We start from the raw sequence: 17,614 nt of genomic DNA, 5'->3' as shown, positions 1-17,614 counted from the left end.
ACGTAGCTTTCATTTTGTTTTTGTCTGTTCTTTTCATAGCCTTAGGTTTCGTGTTTCACGTTCCATGGGCCTCTACAATGAAACTAAACAAATGCCAGTGTTCTGTTTACGTAATACATCAGTTCATGAGAGAGTCAGTGATGATTTGTTCCAAGGTTCGTTGTTCTTTCCATGAGTCATGACATTTGCCACTGACAGATACCGACAGTTTTCCTTTAGCTTTATAAATTTGTATGCAATTTCTCTCCTTGTTTACTTCAGTGGCCATTTAGTATTTTGGTATGAAAGCTATCCATTAAAATCAGTGGTTTCCAGTGTTCACAAATTATCCGCAGTTGTTAGATAAATGTAAAAGTAATTAAGAAAATAACAAAAAAATAAAAATTCCAGTCTAGTCTATGAAGTTCTCAGTACCGGGCTCCCGTCTTGCGCAGCAAGTTTATGGCCTCAAGCTGTGCATTACGTAACACGCTGTCCCGAGCTCAGTTTAGGATGGCTCCGGCTTCGTCGAGCTCCCTCTGACGTCTTCATGGAACCCCCGAACGATAACAGTGCGTAAGGAGGTTTACGTGTGCTTGTAAATAGTATTTTTTGAGAATGGCACCGTAGCTTTTTTTTCTGACGGTTTTATGAAGCGTTGAGTTTATACAGATCCAAGTCATTGACCTGACTCTCGGGCGCGTTCAACCGAACGGTTTGTGTGTTTGTTTTGTGTTCGCCACGGCCATGGGAAGAAACATGCTATGTCGGATGCAGTGTTTGTACTGTTGATTTGTTTTCATTAGCATTTTATGACTACTACTACGACTGCTACTACTAATGATAATAGTTGTAGTAGCACTAGAAGAAGGCAATGAGCCCTTATATTACTCAGCGCATGAGTTACATAATGGATGAGCTTACTAGCACATGTTACTGCCTTCCCACACACACGCACACAAACACACGCACACACACACACACACACACGTCTGCGAGTGGCGTCCACCGCCCGGACCAACATTGCATATCTTGGAAAGTCTAGTTTTGTATTTTTCCATTCTGTCCATTAATATTTTAATTATTTATCTTCTTAATGTCGTGTATACATTCCATTTAAGTATTCATTTGCCCCGACATATATTGACGTTCTTCTTGCGTATTGTTTGTTATTATATTCAACTGCTGTTATTTCATGATTGTATTTAAGAAAATTCAGTAATAAGATCATTGTTGTATTTCAATATCCCAGTGTCACTTGATTTGAGAAAAAAGTTTTTGCAACGTGGAAGGGAAAATTATTTATTAGATATCCATACAGTGCAATAAATATTTATTATTTGGGAGACTTCAAATAATAATAATAATAATAATAATAATAATAATAATAATAATAATAATAATAATAATAATAATAATAATAATAATAATAATAATATGGACACTAGACACGCTCCCAAGATTCCTGCAATGGAACCTGGAAAAACTAAATGCCGAAGTCGCTCCAGGACTCGTGCAGAAGAGTGTGCTCCTAGAAACAGCGCACATGGTAAGGAAAGTGATGGACTTCTCAAAAGGCAGGATGGAACCCGGAACCCGACACTATAAAAGCCACCCAATCGACAAAAGTAATAATAATGATGATGATAAAAGCATGTAGAGAAGTCTCGTGGAAAGCTGAATATTGCCGTTATTGTCGACATACGGAAAAGAACGCGAAGTGTTATGGTATCATGACGTGTTTGGATTCTTACTTGTAGCCACAATCACTTAAGACTTCAAAAACAAGGAAAACATAGCACATGACTTATTGATAAAGTTATTATGGAGATAATACATGAGAAGGCTAATCAGTTTTCCCAATGAGATAAAATAGAATTAAGCATAAAAAGTAAAATGATATAAGGTGTTGATAAGTTTGAAAATAATATTTTTACTTGGCCAACTACACTTAATTCACTGAATTGCTCCCAGGCGTTTGTGTGGTGATCCCAACATCCTCTAACTCCCCCCAACGATTTAAAACTCGGAATTTCCTAGATATTGACCCTATTGACCCCCAAGGGTTTTCGCGGGTCATTATCTAGGACTAATATTTCTTGGGTGTCATTGTCCTTATGATATTGACAGTCTTTTGTTGATGTTTTTACGGTCATCTCCAACGGGCTTGTACTAAACACGCCGCAAAGGGGGATACATAAGAGGTTAAAACCCCTTGGGGTCACTTTCTAGGAAAGATCCTAAAATTGTCCAAGTCCTTATTATGCTCACAGGAACCTCATATATTCCGCAGTGCTAGATTGCAGGGGCGTCGCCAGGAAGCCTCCTCTTCGAGACAAATAGTCGTGTTAAGGCTGTTTTCCAGGTAGAAGAAGACCAGATTAAGATGCCGTAGAAACGTTTGTTATATTCAGTCGAGACCTCCTTTAATATCATCTAAATCACGATACGGAAAAGAAGATTCGTGATTTATGTTCGCCATTAAAAAGTCATCGTCACTCAAGACCTGGAAATAAAGTTTAATACGTAATTTATGATACATATTTAGTACAGTTTCATTTACAAACATTCACGAATATTCAGGGATTTGTCGTAAACCAGTCTTTACAGATGCTGAGAGAATTCAAGGATTCATGGTAGACCAGTTTTGACAAATATTCGGAAATTTCAATGACTCATAGCAGACCAGTTTTTGCAAATATTTGGAAAATTCAAAGATTCTTCACCAGTACAAACTGCCAGATTGACAGCGTCCTTGCCCGTACTATCAACTGGCTTATGGGCGATTGTGGAGCCATCTACCTGGGAAGAGGCCGCGAAATTTTGCGCTCGAGAGCCAAAGAACATTTCAGCACCTCGTCTCGAACGGGAACCATTGATTGAAGCAATGTGGGACGTCCGGAGTCCTGTAAGTATACAGTACTCTTGCGGACTTGACTGTTTGAAAGTGTAGCGGGAGTTTCGATGTGTTGGAAGTTGGAACCATACGAACGTTTAAGCTACTGAAATTGAAATAACACGACCCTCCTGAAGTGTTGACACCCCCATCCAGTAGGCTGAGAAGAAGATCGCACCGTCCCCAGGTCTGGTTTGATGGAACGGCATCAAACCTGGCAGTTAAAATCGGCACTGAAATCCGCCTGCTAACTCCAACCCTCGCGTCTGATGGAGATAACTGTTTATTTTGTACCTTCACTCACCTTGTAACTCTGCAAATGACCGTCAGAGCACAAGTCAAAACGTCGGAGGAAATCAAGCCATTACAGTGGAATACCTTTACATGACCTTGGGAAACCTAATATAACATCTACGTGCGAAAAAGGCCATAAGACATATAGAGAACATTCGGTACAAACCAATGTCGTAGGAATGTAATATTATGTTCGATAAAAATAATAGAGGTAACAATAAACCACCACAAGTTTTTTTAGAAACTCTACGGTACCCGCTTGCCACATTTCACTGACTACTGGACGCGTGAAATGATCGAGCAGTTGCAGACCTTCCTGGAAGCCCTCGGGCACTGGAGTATTGGGAAAACGCAGCACGTTCCTTGAATGGAAAAGTATATTTTCCGTCAGCGTTTATCTGTTGTGTTTTCTCTTTGAATTGCGACGCCCTGGACTCGTGACTTGCGTTGATTTGGAATAAGTGTTTTCGTATTGTTATTATAATTATTATTGATGTAACTTTTTATTCATGTGGCCTTTATATTCTTCTTGGTGTCAGTTATTATTATTATTATTATTATTTGTGCCACAGGTCTCCGAAGCCATTGCTTCAGTAACTTGTGAGAATGCAATAATATTCACGTTTTTTCCAAAAAATCGCAAAATCACGACGGAGAACCACAATGAACTAGACACAGTAACAACCGCTTCAGTAGTTTCGAACGCCTGGAACTGGAAACATCCAGAAAAAGGCATGGATGGCAGCGGAAGCTCACTCAGAGAGAGAGAGAGAGAGAGGTGTGTGTGTGAGGGGGATGCCTTCAACAAGTCGGTGGAAAACGTGCCATGAAAGGACGAAAAGGGAGCGAGAAAGGAGGAATAAGGAGAGGGAGAGAGGCTGGGAGGAGGGGAGATAATCACGATTAAGAGATGTCAAGAAAGAAGGAAGTAAAATAGAGGAAACGCCGATTGAGGGAAAATGACAGAAGAGCAAGCAAATAGGATGTGTATGAGAGAGAGAGAGAGAGAGAGAGAGAGAGAGAGAGAGAGGAGAGAGAGAGATGGGTGGGTGGGGGGATGGCGCTCAGGTTAGGGACGGCCATGCCCACGAGAGCAGCTGGGAAAGGGAGAAAGAGAGGGAGCGAGGGAGGGGGAGGGGGAGAGAGAGAGGGATGAAAGAGAGAAGGAAAAGCCGAGAGCGGTACAAACGCTTCTGTTTGGCCAGTCAGAGAGCGACCTTTGGAGCACGAACCCACGTTCTGAATGAAACCCACACTCAGTAACCCTTCTCTCCTCACGGAAGTTTTTATTGTAAGTACTCGCTACTTCAGTTCTTCTTCTTCAACTTTTCTCATGGATAAGTAATGGGCAGATTCCAATGGAGAAAGAAAGCCCCAAATGGAAATCAAAGGATTTAATGATGAAAACAGGAATGAATAGCAACAGAAAAAGGTCTTGTATACGGTCTTGTTTGAGAAACGTGAAAACAGTTTTAATGTCGCCACTTCATTTATCTCTTTTTTGAAAGGAAATTGTCTTGAGAATGCAAAATTGATCTTATACAATGAGCTAAAGAAGGAAGTCGAGGATTTATTGTTGTTTTAGTCGCCGCATTTGATCAGTTGTTCGTTTGGAAAGAAAATGTTTTTGTGAAGACACAAATTGCTTTTGTGGAATCAAGGCAGGTTTTTGTACATTTTTGTGAAATGTTTAATTATACATCATTTTTAATATGTATTTTGCAGGACATTATTCTTCCAATTGTACAGATTTTCCCGGTAACATATTTTCAGTTGGTCTGAAGTAGACAGTAGTAATGATTTTTATCCAATAGAGAGATTGAAGTTAATGATTCTCATAGATGGCTGGGAAATGGAAACTAGCACAGATTACTGATTACATTTTTTTTTGTAGATTCTGATTAAAAGGATATGTGAATTCAATTTTAGTGATACAATTACCATTTATAACCATACACTTTTTCTTCATGTACAAAGGATGATTTCTTCTTGAAGCCAGACAGTTAATATGGGAAAGAATGTAAAAGCACAAGGAGGTTATTCTTTAAGGGAAAGCGAAGTAGTTGGGTCTGTTATTTATGATCTAAAAAAGTTGAGCAACTGAAAGCTCTCCTGCGATGCAGCTTTTGAATGTGAATTAATTTAGTTTATCTACACACACACACACACACACACACACACACCACACACACACACACACTATATATATATATATATATATATATATATTATATATATATATATATATATATATATTGTGTATTTAATCTAAGTAATAGTGAGACAGTGGAAGATATGTAAAAGACGCCATATACTAACAAGCATTGAACAAATGATAAAAAATGAATCGTATACTTAGAAGTAGTTGTCGGAATATACGTAAAAACAATACTAGGTATATAAGGGCCTAATATGCTAAAAAAAAAACAGTGAATCAAATGAAAATGCCTGGCGTAACAAAGCATGAAAGAAATGTATAAATCATCGAAGCCTATGCTTGAAATCAATGAAGGAAATGCACGAAGTAACCTTGTGCTTAACGAGAAATTTTATAGAGATGGCAGAAAAGGAAATCTTCAGCGCATGTCGTAAACGTTACTTAAAGATGTGATATATAAATGAACATATTGAAGTGAAAGAATGGAAATACTTCTAATTACCCTCCCTGAGAAGAAGGGTGTGTTTTATTTTCGTCTGTCACTTGTTTGCGTGAGGGATTTTTCTTTTAACTTCATATTCTTGAAGATTCAGTAGTGCAAATTTGTAGCTGGATCCAGGATTTTGTTTTGTCACCTTCAGTATTTTCGATGATAGATATTTCAAGAAAATTGTAGGAGTCTGCTGTTTGTGAAAGAAATCGGAAATTGCGCTTGAGTTTGCGCAGTGTCTCCTTGCAATTATGAAAGAAAACGTAAAAGCTGTAGAGTGTTTGGGGAAACTGGTAAACACGTAATATTTTCTATACCATAAACATTATCACCATTGTTATTGTGGTATTGATGTTTGCTTGTCTTAGTTTGATATTTACTTATTTATTTATTTAGCTAAAGATATATCATACAACTATTGAAATCTTTGATGTTGGGATATTTCTGCGAGCCGAAGAACTCATTTTAAAATTGCGTGTTGTATACCTCAGTTTTTTAATGTGACTATTTCTCTCTCTACTTTTATTAGTTTGCCTTCATGTTGTACTTCACACGAATCTCGTGACACACGTACCTACAGATTGCCTTTCTCCAATCTCATTTTTACCTGCTTTGCTTTCGTTGTGATATAGTTTCCCCCCTATCCTTTTCTTGTAGGTATATTAATACTTCTGCTTTCCTATCTATTGTTTTTTATTTCCCAGTGTTTTAGATATCTTCCTTTCCAAGCTTTTTTTTTTTTTTTTTAATAAAGTTGAGAGTTGTAGATTTGTCTTTTTTTGTGCATCTTCCTTCAGAGGATCCATAACAACTTATTCCATAGAACTGGCGACTGAATTTTTATCAAATAATTACCTGGTTAGTGCACTTCACATTTTTGCGCAATGTTTCCTACCTTGGGCCTTGAATTATGCCCTCTGTGTGGTTTGTGTCTTTTGTTCTTAAAAAGTTTGTGTCGCCTTGAAATTCTGACGTTTAACCCATAACGTCTGTAAAATCTTGACTCGACGAAAGGGAATTTAATTTTTTTTTCTTCTTTGTGAATTCCATCGCTTCGAGCTAATGCTGTTGTGTCGTTCTTAATTTGGAAGCTTCCTGGCCTTATTGTGACCCATTGCAGGTTTTAAGAGATTGCCAAGGTTTGTTATTATTTTACATGGTTAGTGAGGAATTTTCAAGTGTGTTTGCAACCATTGTTTATGAGGTTTGATAAGGAATGATACCGAATATCTCTTATCAAAGTTAGTTTGTGATTTGACGTGCAAGCTTAAAGGCTTAATCGACCTCGACATGGATCCGCGATTAAGAGAGAGAAAATTCTCTCTCTCTCTCTCTCTCTCTCTCTCTCTCTCTCTCTCTCTCTCTCTCTCTCATATTTATTCGTCTTCTTTTTCCTGCTTGGCTTAGCACTGCGTCCCACCCTTATCACGACAAAAACAAACATTGTCTACGGCTTCATCAGCAGAGTCAAGCAGCTATTTGCCTCGTCATTTTGTAGTAGGGTGGGGAGAGGGGGGAGGCGTGTGACTGCCCTGGTACATAAGATTCTGCTGGCATTGCCTTTATACTGCGGAGACAGCGCTGAAAGATTGTTAACTTAGTAGGAGTCGTCGCGCATTCTGAGGCTTATGCAGTTCTCCCAGTGTCTCCTTCTTGCAGAGGATGTGGTTTACAAATCAAACGAGATGCAATGTTTTGGAAGTTTTTGTTCTTTTCAGTTAAATTATATACTTTTGTTTGTTAGGAGAGAATTTTTTATTACTCTTATCAGCAAGGTTATGTAATTAAGGCCAATGCCAAGCGCTGGAACTTATGAGTCATTCAGTGTTGCAACGGAAAATGACGATCACAAGGTTTGAACGGGGTAACAGAAAAAAAAACCACGCATTGGCACTATGAATCACTAGTCAGGAGGGGGTGGAAAGTAAAATGGAAGAAGGATAATATGAAAGGAGGTACAGTCGTAGGAATGAAAAGGGTAGCAGCTAGGGGCCGAAGGGGTGCTGCAAAGAACAGAAACAAGGTATTTTGGTAGTCTATGACCTTCGTCTTTGCGATGTCCTTCTGTCATCCCACATCAACTAGCAAGTCATATTGCTATACGTTTTTTTTTTTTTTTTTTTTTTGTTTTTTTTTTTTTTTTTTTTTGAGGGGGAGGGTGGAGGGGATACTTTTCGCAGCTGGAAACAGTTTGAGACTTCTGTCACGTTCGCTCTACTGATTTGTCCTAATTATTGCTTATTTTTTCTATAATCCTCTTGATAATTCTCCGGGGTGGAGGATGTTACATAATTACTATCGATGAAATTAGTATTGCCAGTATCATTTAGGAATATTATAGCCTAACTAAATGATGACTTCCTCTCTCTTTCAGTTGTTCATTTTGATCTCGTTCTTACACTCAAACTGCGCACTACTTCCTTAACTGTCTTTTCTCAATATTACTTATTTTTTTACGTCAGATCATTTACCTCTTTTAGAACTTTATCTTATTCCCTCTCGTTTTCTTGTTGTTCCCTTCTTACCTCCACGTTCTGTTGTTTGTCTTAAGTAAGTTTGTCTTGCTTAGACATGAAAATTCTTCATTGGTCCAATCATGTTTTGTCCTTTGTTCCTTAAATTTCTGCTCTCTCTCTCTCTCTCTCTCTCTCTCTCTCTCTCTCTCTCTCTCTCTCTCTCTCGTTAGGCAAAAGGTTTTCCAAGAAAATGGAATATTTTTCCGGATGCCATGGAAACGTCCCTGGAAACGCCCACATGCCAGTTGTGCATAATAAGGCTTCCTTAGCACATTAACAAATGGATGACAAAGAAGAATCTATGAACAGCCAGCAATATATATATATATATATATATATATATATATATATATATATATATATATATATACATTCATACATACATACTCATACATATGTATATAAAATATATACATACACTTTATATGAGTCTTATTACATCATCGTGATTCATATATATGCATTAAGCTACAAAGTCCTTTGATATCTAATTCGGTTTACCTCGCCTCGGAGCTAATGCATTTTCATATAATGTTAACCGAAAGAGAGTTTTCTTAGTTGATAAGAAATTCGTCGGCTCATTGGCGCGAACCACGGAACCAAGAATTCAGGACGTACAGTGAAGCGCTTTAACCGCAAGGCTATCTCGATGTGTGTGTGTGTGTGTGTGTGTGTGTGTGTTTTTTTTTTTTTTTTTTTTTTTTTTTTTTTTTTTTTTTTTTTTTTAATTCATGCAGACCCTTTCTGAACGCAAAATGGTTCTAACTATAAATCCTGTCGTATGCTGTCGTCGGCATCCATATTCATGAATTCAGAATTCGCTCTCCCGAACAAATTCATAAAAACAGAAGAAAAGCAAACCGGTATTCCGCATCAGCGTCCACGGGATAAGAATTCATATCGGCAAGATTGTTGGATTTGTGAAAGTATATTATGAGTGGGGAGGCGCTTTTGTGTATTTATTTTTTATTTATTTATCTTTTTAGTTTTATTTATTTTTATCTTATTTATACTACATACCCCGGAAAGATAAATGTCTTATTGTTATGCATACGTTTGGAGCGATTATTTTCTCTCTCTCTCTCTCTCTCTCTCTCTCTCTCTCTCTCTCAAGTTCCAATTCACTTCTTGTCCCGTGCATCTATCAATTGTCTCTGTCTTTTCTTTGTCTTGATGCGTTTTTTTTATTACTCGCCTAAATCGTAATTTTTGCTTACTCGGGTAGTAAGCTACATACTATATTGTTGCTGTTATTCTTGATGGGGGGTAGGAAAGGTCTATGGACGAGTCTAAAAAGGTCTGAAAAAGGGTGTTTCGTGTTGAGTTAAAGATACGGGAATTTTAGGGCAGGATATTTATGATTTATTTATTAAGAATGAAAATGTGGAAAAATAGATCATGTGGATGTTAAACAGTAACAGCACAGAAAAAATATTTCTAATAAAATAGTGTATTATTTCAATTTTCGTTGGTGAAACAATGCTGTCATTGACTGTAGATTTTAGCATTTTTTAAATTTGCAATAAAAGTTGGGAATATAATGTATATAACTGCCTGAGGAGAAAATCTTGCACGCTGGAGGTCGGATCACGCCTTGGCTCCTTCTGTTATTGTCACCTTGTTGTTAGTATCATTTACTTCAGTTTTGAACAGATACAGCTTTCCATATTAATGACAGCGTCAGCTTTTGGGGGTCATCTCGTACCCAATTTTGTCGTGTTGAGTGGATGTGCTGTTAGCGAAAATGAAAGGCTACGGTTTATCGGCGCCAGTTTTTCCCCTACCCTGACTGCTGCTTTCCATGCACGTCATGGACCATAAAAAGGGAACATATATTTCATCATTGCTTTTATGACAGATACAGGTCGGTAATAGAGTTTTAGGGGAGTTACTGCAGACGGTGATTAGCTTATGCTGACTTACTGATCTCATGATGAAAAGCAGTCGAGAGCTGACTGATTTGTTTTATGTATTCATACATGTGTATGTACGTACATACACGAGGAGGTTCGTTTGATACTTAGTGGAGTATCATGTTGGGAGGAAAATCAACTCGGCTGATTTGGACCTGATAAATAAAGCTAGACCGATCCGCTTCGCTAGTAAATCCAATGGTTTTGAAAAATGAAAAAAGGAAATGATTTTTATTTGCTTGCCGCAGTTACTTATCGACTTTTAGCATTCTTATGCTACTTTTGACGTAATATTCTTTTGGATTTTGTTAACGCCATTAAGGGGATGAATTACAGTACCAGTATATCAGCAGAACTTTGTCCATTCATTTTTTTCAAAGTGTCCTTGATGTGCAGTAAAGACGGAAAATTGCAGAAGCCATCTTTCTGAGACATGGCACTACTCATTTCAACACAAACACTATATAATATATATATATATTATATATATATATATATAATATATAATATATATATATATTATTTATATTTATATATATATATATATTTATATATTTATTTATGGTATTCTTCTTAGGCACGAAGATATCTAAATTCAAATGTATTCCACTTAGGAAAATGAAAATAGTTTATCTCAGAAAGTGCCAAACAGTTTTCGTCCTCCAATGGACCTGCTCTTGGAGTGTTTTTGAAGGAAGAGGTCCATTGGAGGACGAAACTGTTTGGCACTTTCTGAGATAAACTATTTTCATTTTCCTAAGTGGAATACAATTGTGTGTGTGTGTATATATATTATATATAGATTCTATAAATCTATATATTATATATATATCTATTATATATCAATATATATTATATATATATATGTATATGCATGTGTATAGGTAGATATAGTGAATCGAGGTCTAGTGGAACGTTTTCATGATAACCTTGTCAAAGACAAAAATATAACAATAAATAAAAAGATTGTTGAACATACCCAAACCAGGTTTAAAATTATGCTACTTTTGTTTAACCGTGTAAATTACGCACCATGATAATCTACAGTTTTTTTTTTTTTACATTTAAGTTAAAAGATTTAATATAGTATTGATTTATATTTTTTATATTACAATACTTTAGTTTGGGAATAGGAGTTGATGTTGCGTAATTTCTCCGTAAGTTGATGTATTTCTGAACAATATTTTACGACTCGGGCATGCCCTTGCTTGCAGTTTTCACTGTCTGAAATGTTTTAGGATAGTGAGAGTAATGCCCCTGGACAAGGCAAGTGTGCTTACGGTTACAAAGCTGCAGCTAAAGAAAGAGTGAAAAAAAAAATGACCTTGCACTAGTGCCACCTGAAGTCACTCCTGGGCAAACTCTTTATTTTGGGTGTTGCTCCAAGACCTTGTGAAATGCTTCTTGTCTCAGTTGTCTGGTCAAAGGCTAAAGACTCGAACCAAATCTGTACCGGGAGGAGGTACTAATTCTCCTGAAGGAAGGGTTTCCTCCTAAGTGGGGACTACGTAGACGCTGCGTGTACATAGATCTATTGAGTGTACATAGATCTTGCTTATGGCGTGTTTACTAGAAGCCGCAATGTGATGGTCGGTGGTTAAGAGAGGGACATTACCGACTGTTCGATCCTGCTAATCCTACCAAATCGCCATAGAACTCAATGGCTCCTGGAGTGGAAAGTAGACATGTGGTAATATACTCCATGGCTCCTGGAGTGGAAACTAGGCAAGTAGCAATATACTCAATGGCTCATGGAGTAGAAACTAGATAGGTGGTAATATACTCGATGGCTCATGGAGTGGAAACTAGACGTGTGGTTAATAACAGCGAAAATAGTCAAGTAAAAAAAACTGTTGTTGATAACTGTTTGAATGGACTCATTTGATGGCGATAAAGAGTTATTGTTTTGGAATTTGAGTTGACATTGGTACTGAACAAGCCCAAGAACCCATTAACTTGCAGACAGAAATTTTAAAGCCTGTACTATATGCATGTGAAAAAAGAAGAAAAATGGAGATGAAAAAAACTGTAAATAAGTAACAGCAGAGATAAATAAACAAACAAGCAGAAGTGTTGGAAATTAAAACAAAAAATGCAGCGGCCAGTTTCAGGCCATGGCATTCTTTTACATCGTGTCTGTGTTTCCGTGTAATGGGGAAATTGCTGGACCACTTAAAAGTCTCTCGTTGTGTCCCACCCACCCCCTCCACCTATTGGACTTCATTAAATTCTGGGTCTGGGTCTGTTGGTGCCTGTGGTCGGGTCAGTGTGCTTAGGGAGGGGGCGGGGGGTTGCCGTTTCAAGTGTTCTCAAGGTGCCCAATGTAAATTCGTTGGCGTGCATTTTTTGCTAATGAAATTTTTGTGAGAGAGAGAGAGAGAGAGAGAGAGAGAGAGAGAGAGAGAGAGAGAGAGAGAGAGAACGGAGCAGGGAAGGGTAGGGTTTTTGAATTAGAATTTGGAATAACGGAGCTGAAAGGAAATGAGAGATTGTGTAGGAGATGAATAGCTAATGAAGAAGCAAAGGAAATGACTTGGAAAGCTGCAAAAACTTTTAAGGAAATGGGAAATACTTAGGAAAGTATTTATAAATAGAAGAAAGGAAATGAGAGAGAGAGAGAGAGAGAGAGAGAGAGAGAGAGAGAGAGAGAGAGAGAGATTTGAAGTAATCCTTCCTTTTTAAAAACGAAGCAAGATAATTGTAAAAGATCTTGATTGAAAAGGCAGGAGAGAGAGAGAGAGAGGAGAGAGAGAGAGAGAGAGAGAGAGAGAGAGAGGAGATTTTGATAACGCCTTCCTTTTTAAAATGCAAAAGGTGAATTGTAAAAGATCGTGAAGGTAGAGTTGAGAGAGAGAGAGAGATGGGGATTTTCAAAATAAGTCTTCCTTTTTAAAATGAAAAGAATAATGGTAAAAGATCTTGAATGAATTCGAGTCAGGGGTAGAGAGAGAGAAAGAGAGAGAGAGAGAGATATGACACATTTCGTACTACGTGCATAATACTAGTGCCAGACATGTCTGCTTTACATCACTTTCCCAACATGTACTTACAATTTGCCCCGCCGCTATGTCCTGTACAGCACAAGTTATAAAAGTTTGAGCACCAACCCGTGAGTCTCTCTCTCTCTCTCTCTCTCTCTCTCTCTCTCTCTCTGTGAGTGTGTTCTTTATTGCAAATCTTAAGACTTCTCTTGTTCCAATGTAAAACAAGGTATATTTAGAGACTCTCTTTTTGTGTGTGTGAGTGTGTGTGTGTGTTCTTTATCGCAAACCTTTAAGACTTCTCTTGTTCCAATGTAAAACAAAGTATATTTAGAGACCTCTCTCTCTCTCTCTCTCTCTCTCTCTCTCTCTCTCTCTGAGTCGTAAATCTCGTTTTACTGTGGTTTTCACGATGCCAAGTTACAGCAGTGTCGTTTGCCAGACGGCGGTGGCTCGTCGTTACTCAAGAAGTAACAGAATAAGTCGGCCTTGTCGCTACTCATATGGTGGACGGTTCTGATGATGATAATGCGCTTTTTATAGCGCGCGCTCACCCGCTCAGTTTCTCTCTCTCTCTCTCCCCCTAGGTTCTTTGCAGCGTCCCTTTGGGCCCTAGCTGCAATCTTTTACTGTACCTCCGTTCATATTCTCTTTCTTCCATCTGACTCCTCCCTCTCTAACAAGTGTTTCATAGTGCAACGGCGAGGATTTCCTCCTGTTACACCTTTCGAACTTATTTTACTGTCAATTTCCCGTTCAGCGCTGAATGACCTCATATCTCCCAGTGCTCTGCCTTTGGCCTAAATTCTGTATTTTTATTCCTTTATTATCTTGACTCCAGTAGTACCAGCATTGTGTCGCCGCCTAGAGGCCCGGAATCGTTTCCGGGAGGGGGAAACGACTTGGTCCGGTTTTGTGAAAAATGCGTTCTGCCTGCCACGGTTGTTGGTCGACTCTGGTGGGATGCATCTAGAGTTATCGTATACACACATAATATATGATGATTTAGATATATATAACGTATGTATCTATACATAAAGATATATTTATACTTGTTTATATATTAAAGAATCCAATTTAGCATTAGGGTAGACAAAAACAAGTGTGTTATCCATGAAAAATCAATTATCGTCACTGCTTAAAATGACGTCCATTAATTGTAGTACTTCTCCATATCCATTTTTTTCCCTCGGTGCCTCTCATGTCTAGGGATTATTGACCCATTATGCTCTACCATGAAGGGGATCTGCTCTTCGTGTTTCCTTCCTGTGGCTCTCTCTCTCTCTCTCTCTCTCTCTCTCTCTCTCTCTTTCTCTTTTGGGATAAGAGAGAGAGAGAGAGAGAGAGATTCGACGTCGAAGGTGTGTCGTGAGTAAACCAAGACTGGGAGCCAGACATCCAACGTTTACCTCCAAATTGATTTGACGGAGGAACACGAAGAACAGAGAAAGTCAAGACGGAAAAGCCGGGGAATTAAGAGGATTCCTAAACGAGGGAGCCTTTGAAGTGTGCGTTCGTTTGTGTGTGCGTGTGTGTGAGTAAGTGAGTGAGCGAGCGAACGAGCGAGTGCGTGCGTGTGGGTGGATGGAGGAACACAAGGGCGCCTCGACGTTGCCATGGCAACAACTCACTCTAAACCTTGGTACATATATGTCTCTCTGCCATCGATTTTTCCTCTTCTTTCGGCCTCAGTAACGAACGGTAGTAAGGCACTCAGGCACTGCCTCGTCGTCTAATGGAGTCATGTGGTTTCCTTAATGCCCCTCTGTTTACTAGTGCTTATTTGTAAGTGCTTAATATATATATATATATATATATATATATATATATATATATATACATATATTAAGCAATCTTTGCTTATGGAATAACTGAAGCAAACTATACATACAATAAACAAATAAGTCATTATATATATATATATATATATATATATATATATAATGACTTATTTGTTTTATTGTATGTATAGTTTGCTTCAGTTATTCCATAAGCAAAGATTGCTTTTAGACTTTTGTCCATGAACAGGCTCAAGTCATGTATGTATTCAATTGTCAGAGTTGTGATAAAGGAAGTTTCGAAGATTTTGATTTGAACCGGTCCTGGTCAGAAGAAAGGGCGCCTGTTCGCGTGGCAGTGTTAGCGCATGCGCAAATTCTCGGCCGTTTCTGTATGATCTCTTAAATTTTAGTACTTAAACTGCTGAATCGCAAAGGAACCTGTGTGCAAGAAACTTACAAGATATAATCGCTTCGTATACATAGAGAAGGCTCACCAACAGCACGCTGAACCTCATAAAACAAACAAACACACACACACACACACACCCCTCTATCCCGCCCACGCACTCTCTTTCACTTCCTGGATGTTGACGCCCAATGTTTTTCATGTTATCTTTCCAGCCACTTTTTGTATTCCTCTCGTTCCTTCTAACACTTAAGAATTGTTTTATAACTCCTGTATACACACACACACACACACACACACACATTATTATTTATGTCTTAAAACATTGGCCCAGCGTGGGGTGCTCCCAAAATTGTCAATTCTGCATTCACACATACCTTCTGGATTGTTATCAGGTAACAGACTTGACTGCTAAATTGGTGGTAGTAAGTAGTGCATCTTGTACACTGCAGCAATATGAATTACCAACGGCTCTAGATACTAACACACTACTATATCCCTTAGCAAAGTAATACCATGTGGAGGGTTGTGAATCCCTTGATGGGGAAATGCTTCCTTAATGGCAGATGAGCTTGTCTTATGAGTCCAGCAAAACCACTTATATCAAGACAGTTTATTCAGGGCTGCCACTTCAATGGTGATAAAGATACAAATTCGGATCTTTCGTAGATAGTGACTCCCAAGGGTTTTTAGGGGTCGTTATCTAGGGCTAATATTTCTTTATGGTATTTACAGTCTTTTGTTTATGTTTTTACAGTCATCCCAACAGGCTTGTACTAAACAGGCAGCAAAGGTGGATGCATACCGGGTTAAAACCCGGTGGGGGGTCACTACCTAGTAAAAGATCTACAAATTATTAATCTATCAAAACAGGAAAGCTTCTAGAGAAGGGTTGTGTATCCCTTGGTGAAATGAAATGGCCATTAAACGGCGAATGAGCTCATCTTCGGGACCTCGCCTACTTTTCAAACCTTTAGAATGCCCAATATGGAAAACAACATATGCGCCACTTTTCAAAGTGTAAAAGACATTGATTGGCCAGGGACATAGGATTTGCAGTTCCATACCTTGTAATGTATTGCAAAAAGGAATATATATATAATATATTTATATTATATATATTATATATATCATATATATCTATATATATATATATATATATATAGATATATATATAAATTATTATGTGTGTGTGTGTGTAGGTGAATAGATGTATGCATGCATTCATCATCACATACTGCGCAAGAAGACATAGCCCATGCTTCTTGTTTCCACGTGCATCCGTAGAAAATAGAATGCCCCAACATTATAGAAACTTTGGCAGAAGACCATGTGCTTTGTGGGTCACTACCCCATTTATGTGTACCCAGGAAAACTGTTTCTCTCACCTGAAAATAACATCGGTTTCTCCCTTTCTGTTTTGATGGTGATTACAATGAAGACTCTTTACCCTGGTGGAATCAATGGAAATGATTACAGTGTCAAACTGATTCATTTTTTCCTTTTCTTACAAAAAGAATGTATTTTTAATGACAACGCTAACGTGTCATTTTCCCACTTTCCTACATAAAGAACGTCTTTCAAATGACAACGCTAACGTGTCATTTTTTCACTTTCCTACATAAAGAACGTCTTTTAAATGGCAATGTTAGCGTGTCATTTTTTTCACTTTCCTACATAAAGAATGTCTTTTATAGGACAACACTAACATGTCATTTTTTCACTTTCCTACATAAAGAATGTCTTTTAAAGGACAACACTAACATGTCATTTTTTCACTTTCCTATATAAAGAATGTATTCTTTTAATGACACGTGCCATTTTATCACTTTCCTACATAAAGAATGTATTTTAAATGACAACACAAATATGTCATTTTTTCACTTTTCTACGTAATGTCTTTCAAATGACAACACTAACGTGTCATTTTTTCACTTTAGTTCGCACATAAAGAATTTATTTTAAATGACAACACTAACGTTAATAGGTGGAGATAATAAAGAGTGCCGCCTTTTTCTTTACAGGTAGAAAGATGTCCCCAGTACGTGTCACGGACATGCGGTGGGGCTGGGTCAGAAAGAACCTCCTTTTGCTCATCACATTTTCAGGAGTCATCGTTGGCGTTGGACTCGGTAAGAGAGAGAGAGAGAGAGAGAGATATTGTTTGTGCTTGTAAATGTCTGATGAGAGTTTATCCGTT

General features: G+C 38.0%; 1 protein-coding gene across 4 annotated transcripts in view; it reads left to right on the top strand.

Annotated features, from left to right (window-relative positions):
• The window catches only part of LOC135203581 (excitatory amino acid transporter-like), a 224,441-nt gene that overhangs the window by 177,087 nt on the left and 29,740 nt on the right, over positions 1–17,614 (top strand). For 3 of the 4 annotated variants that reach the window (XM_064233345.1, XM_064233342.1, XM_064233343.1), the window contains one exon: positions 17,439–17,546. In XM_064233345.1, coding sequence (XP_064089415.1) covers positions 17,447–17,546 — 100 coding nt within the window. In that variant the 5' untranslated portion in view covers positions 17,439–17,446. Of the gene's footprint in view, positions 1–4,328; positions 4,461–17,438; positions 17,547–17,614 lie in introns of those variants that run through there. The other variant, XM_064233344.1, reaches the window with a different exon arrangement.

The sequence above is a fragment of the Macrobrachium nipponense genome, chromosome 36 (genome assembly GCF_015104395.2).
Source record: "Macrobrachium nipponense isolate FS-2020 chromosome 36, ASM1510439v2, whole genome shotgun sequence".
In the NCBI taxonomy this organism is placed as follows: Eukaryota; Metazoa; Arthropoda; class Malacostraca; order Decapoda; family Palaemonidae; genus Macrobrachium; species Macrobrachium nipponense.
The sequence above is the reverse complement of the archived record's forward strand: the minus strand, read 5'-3'. Positions and strand labels throughout refer to the sequence as shown.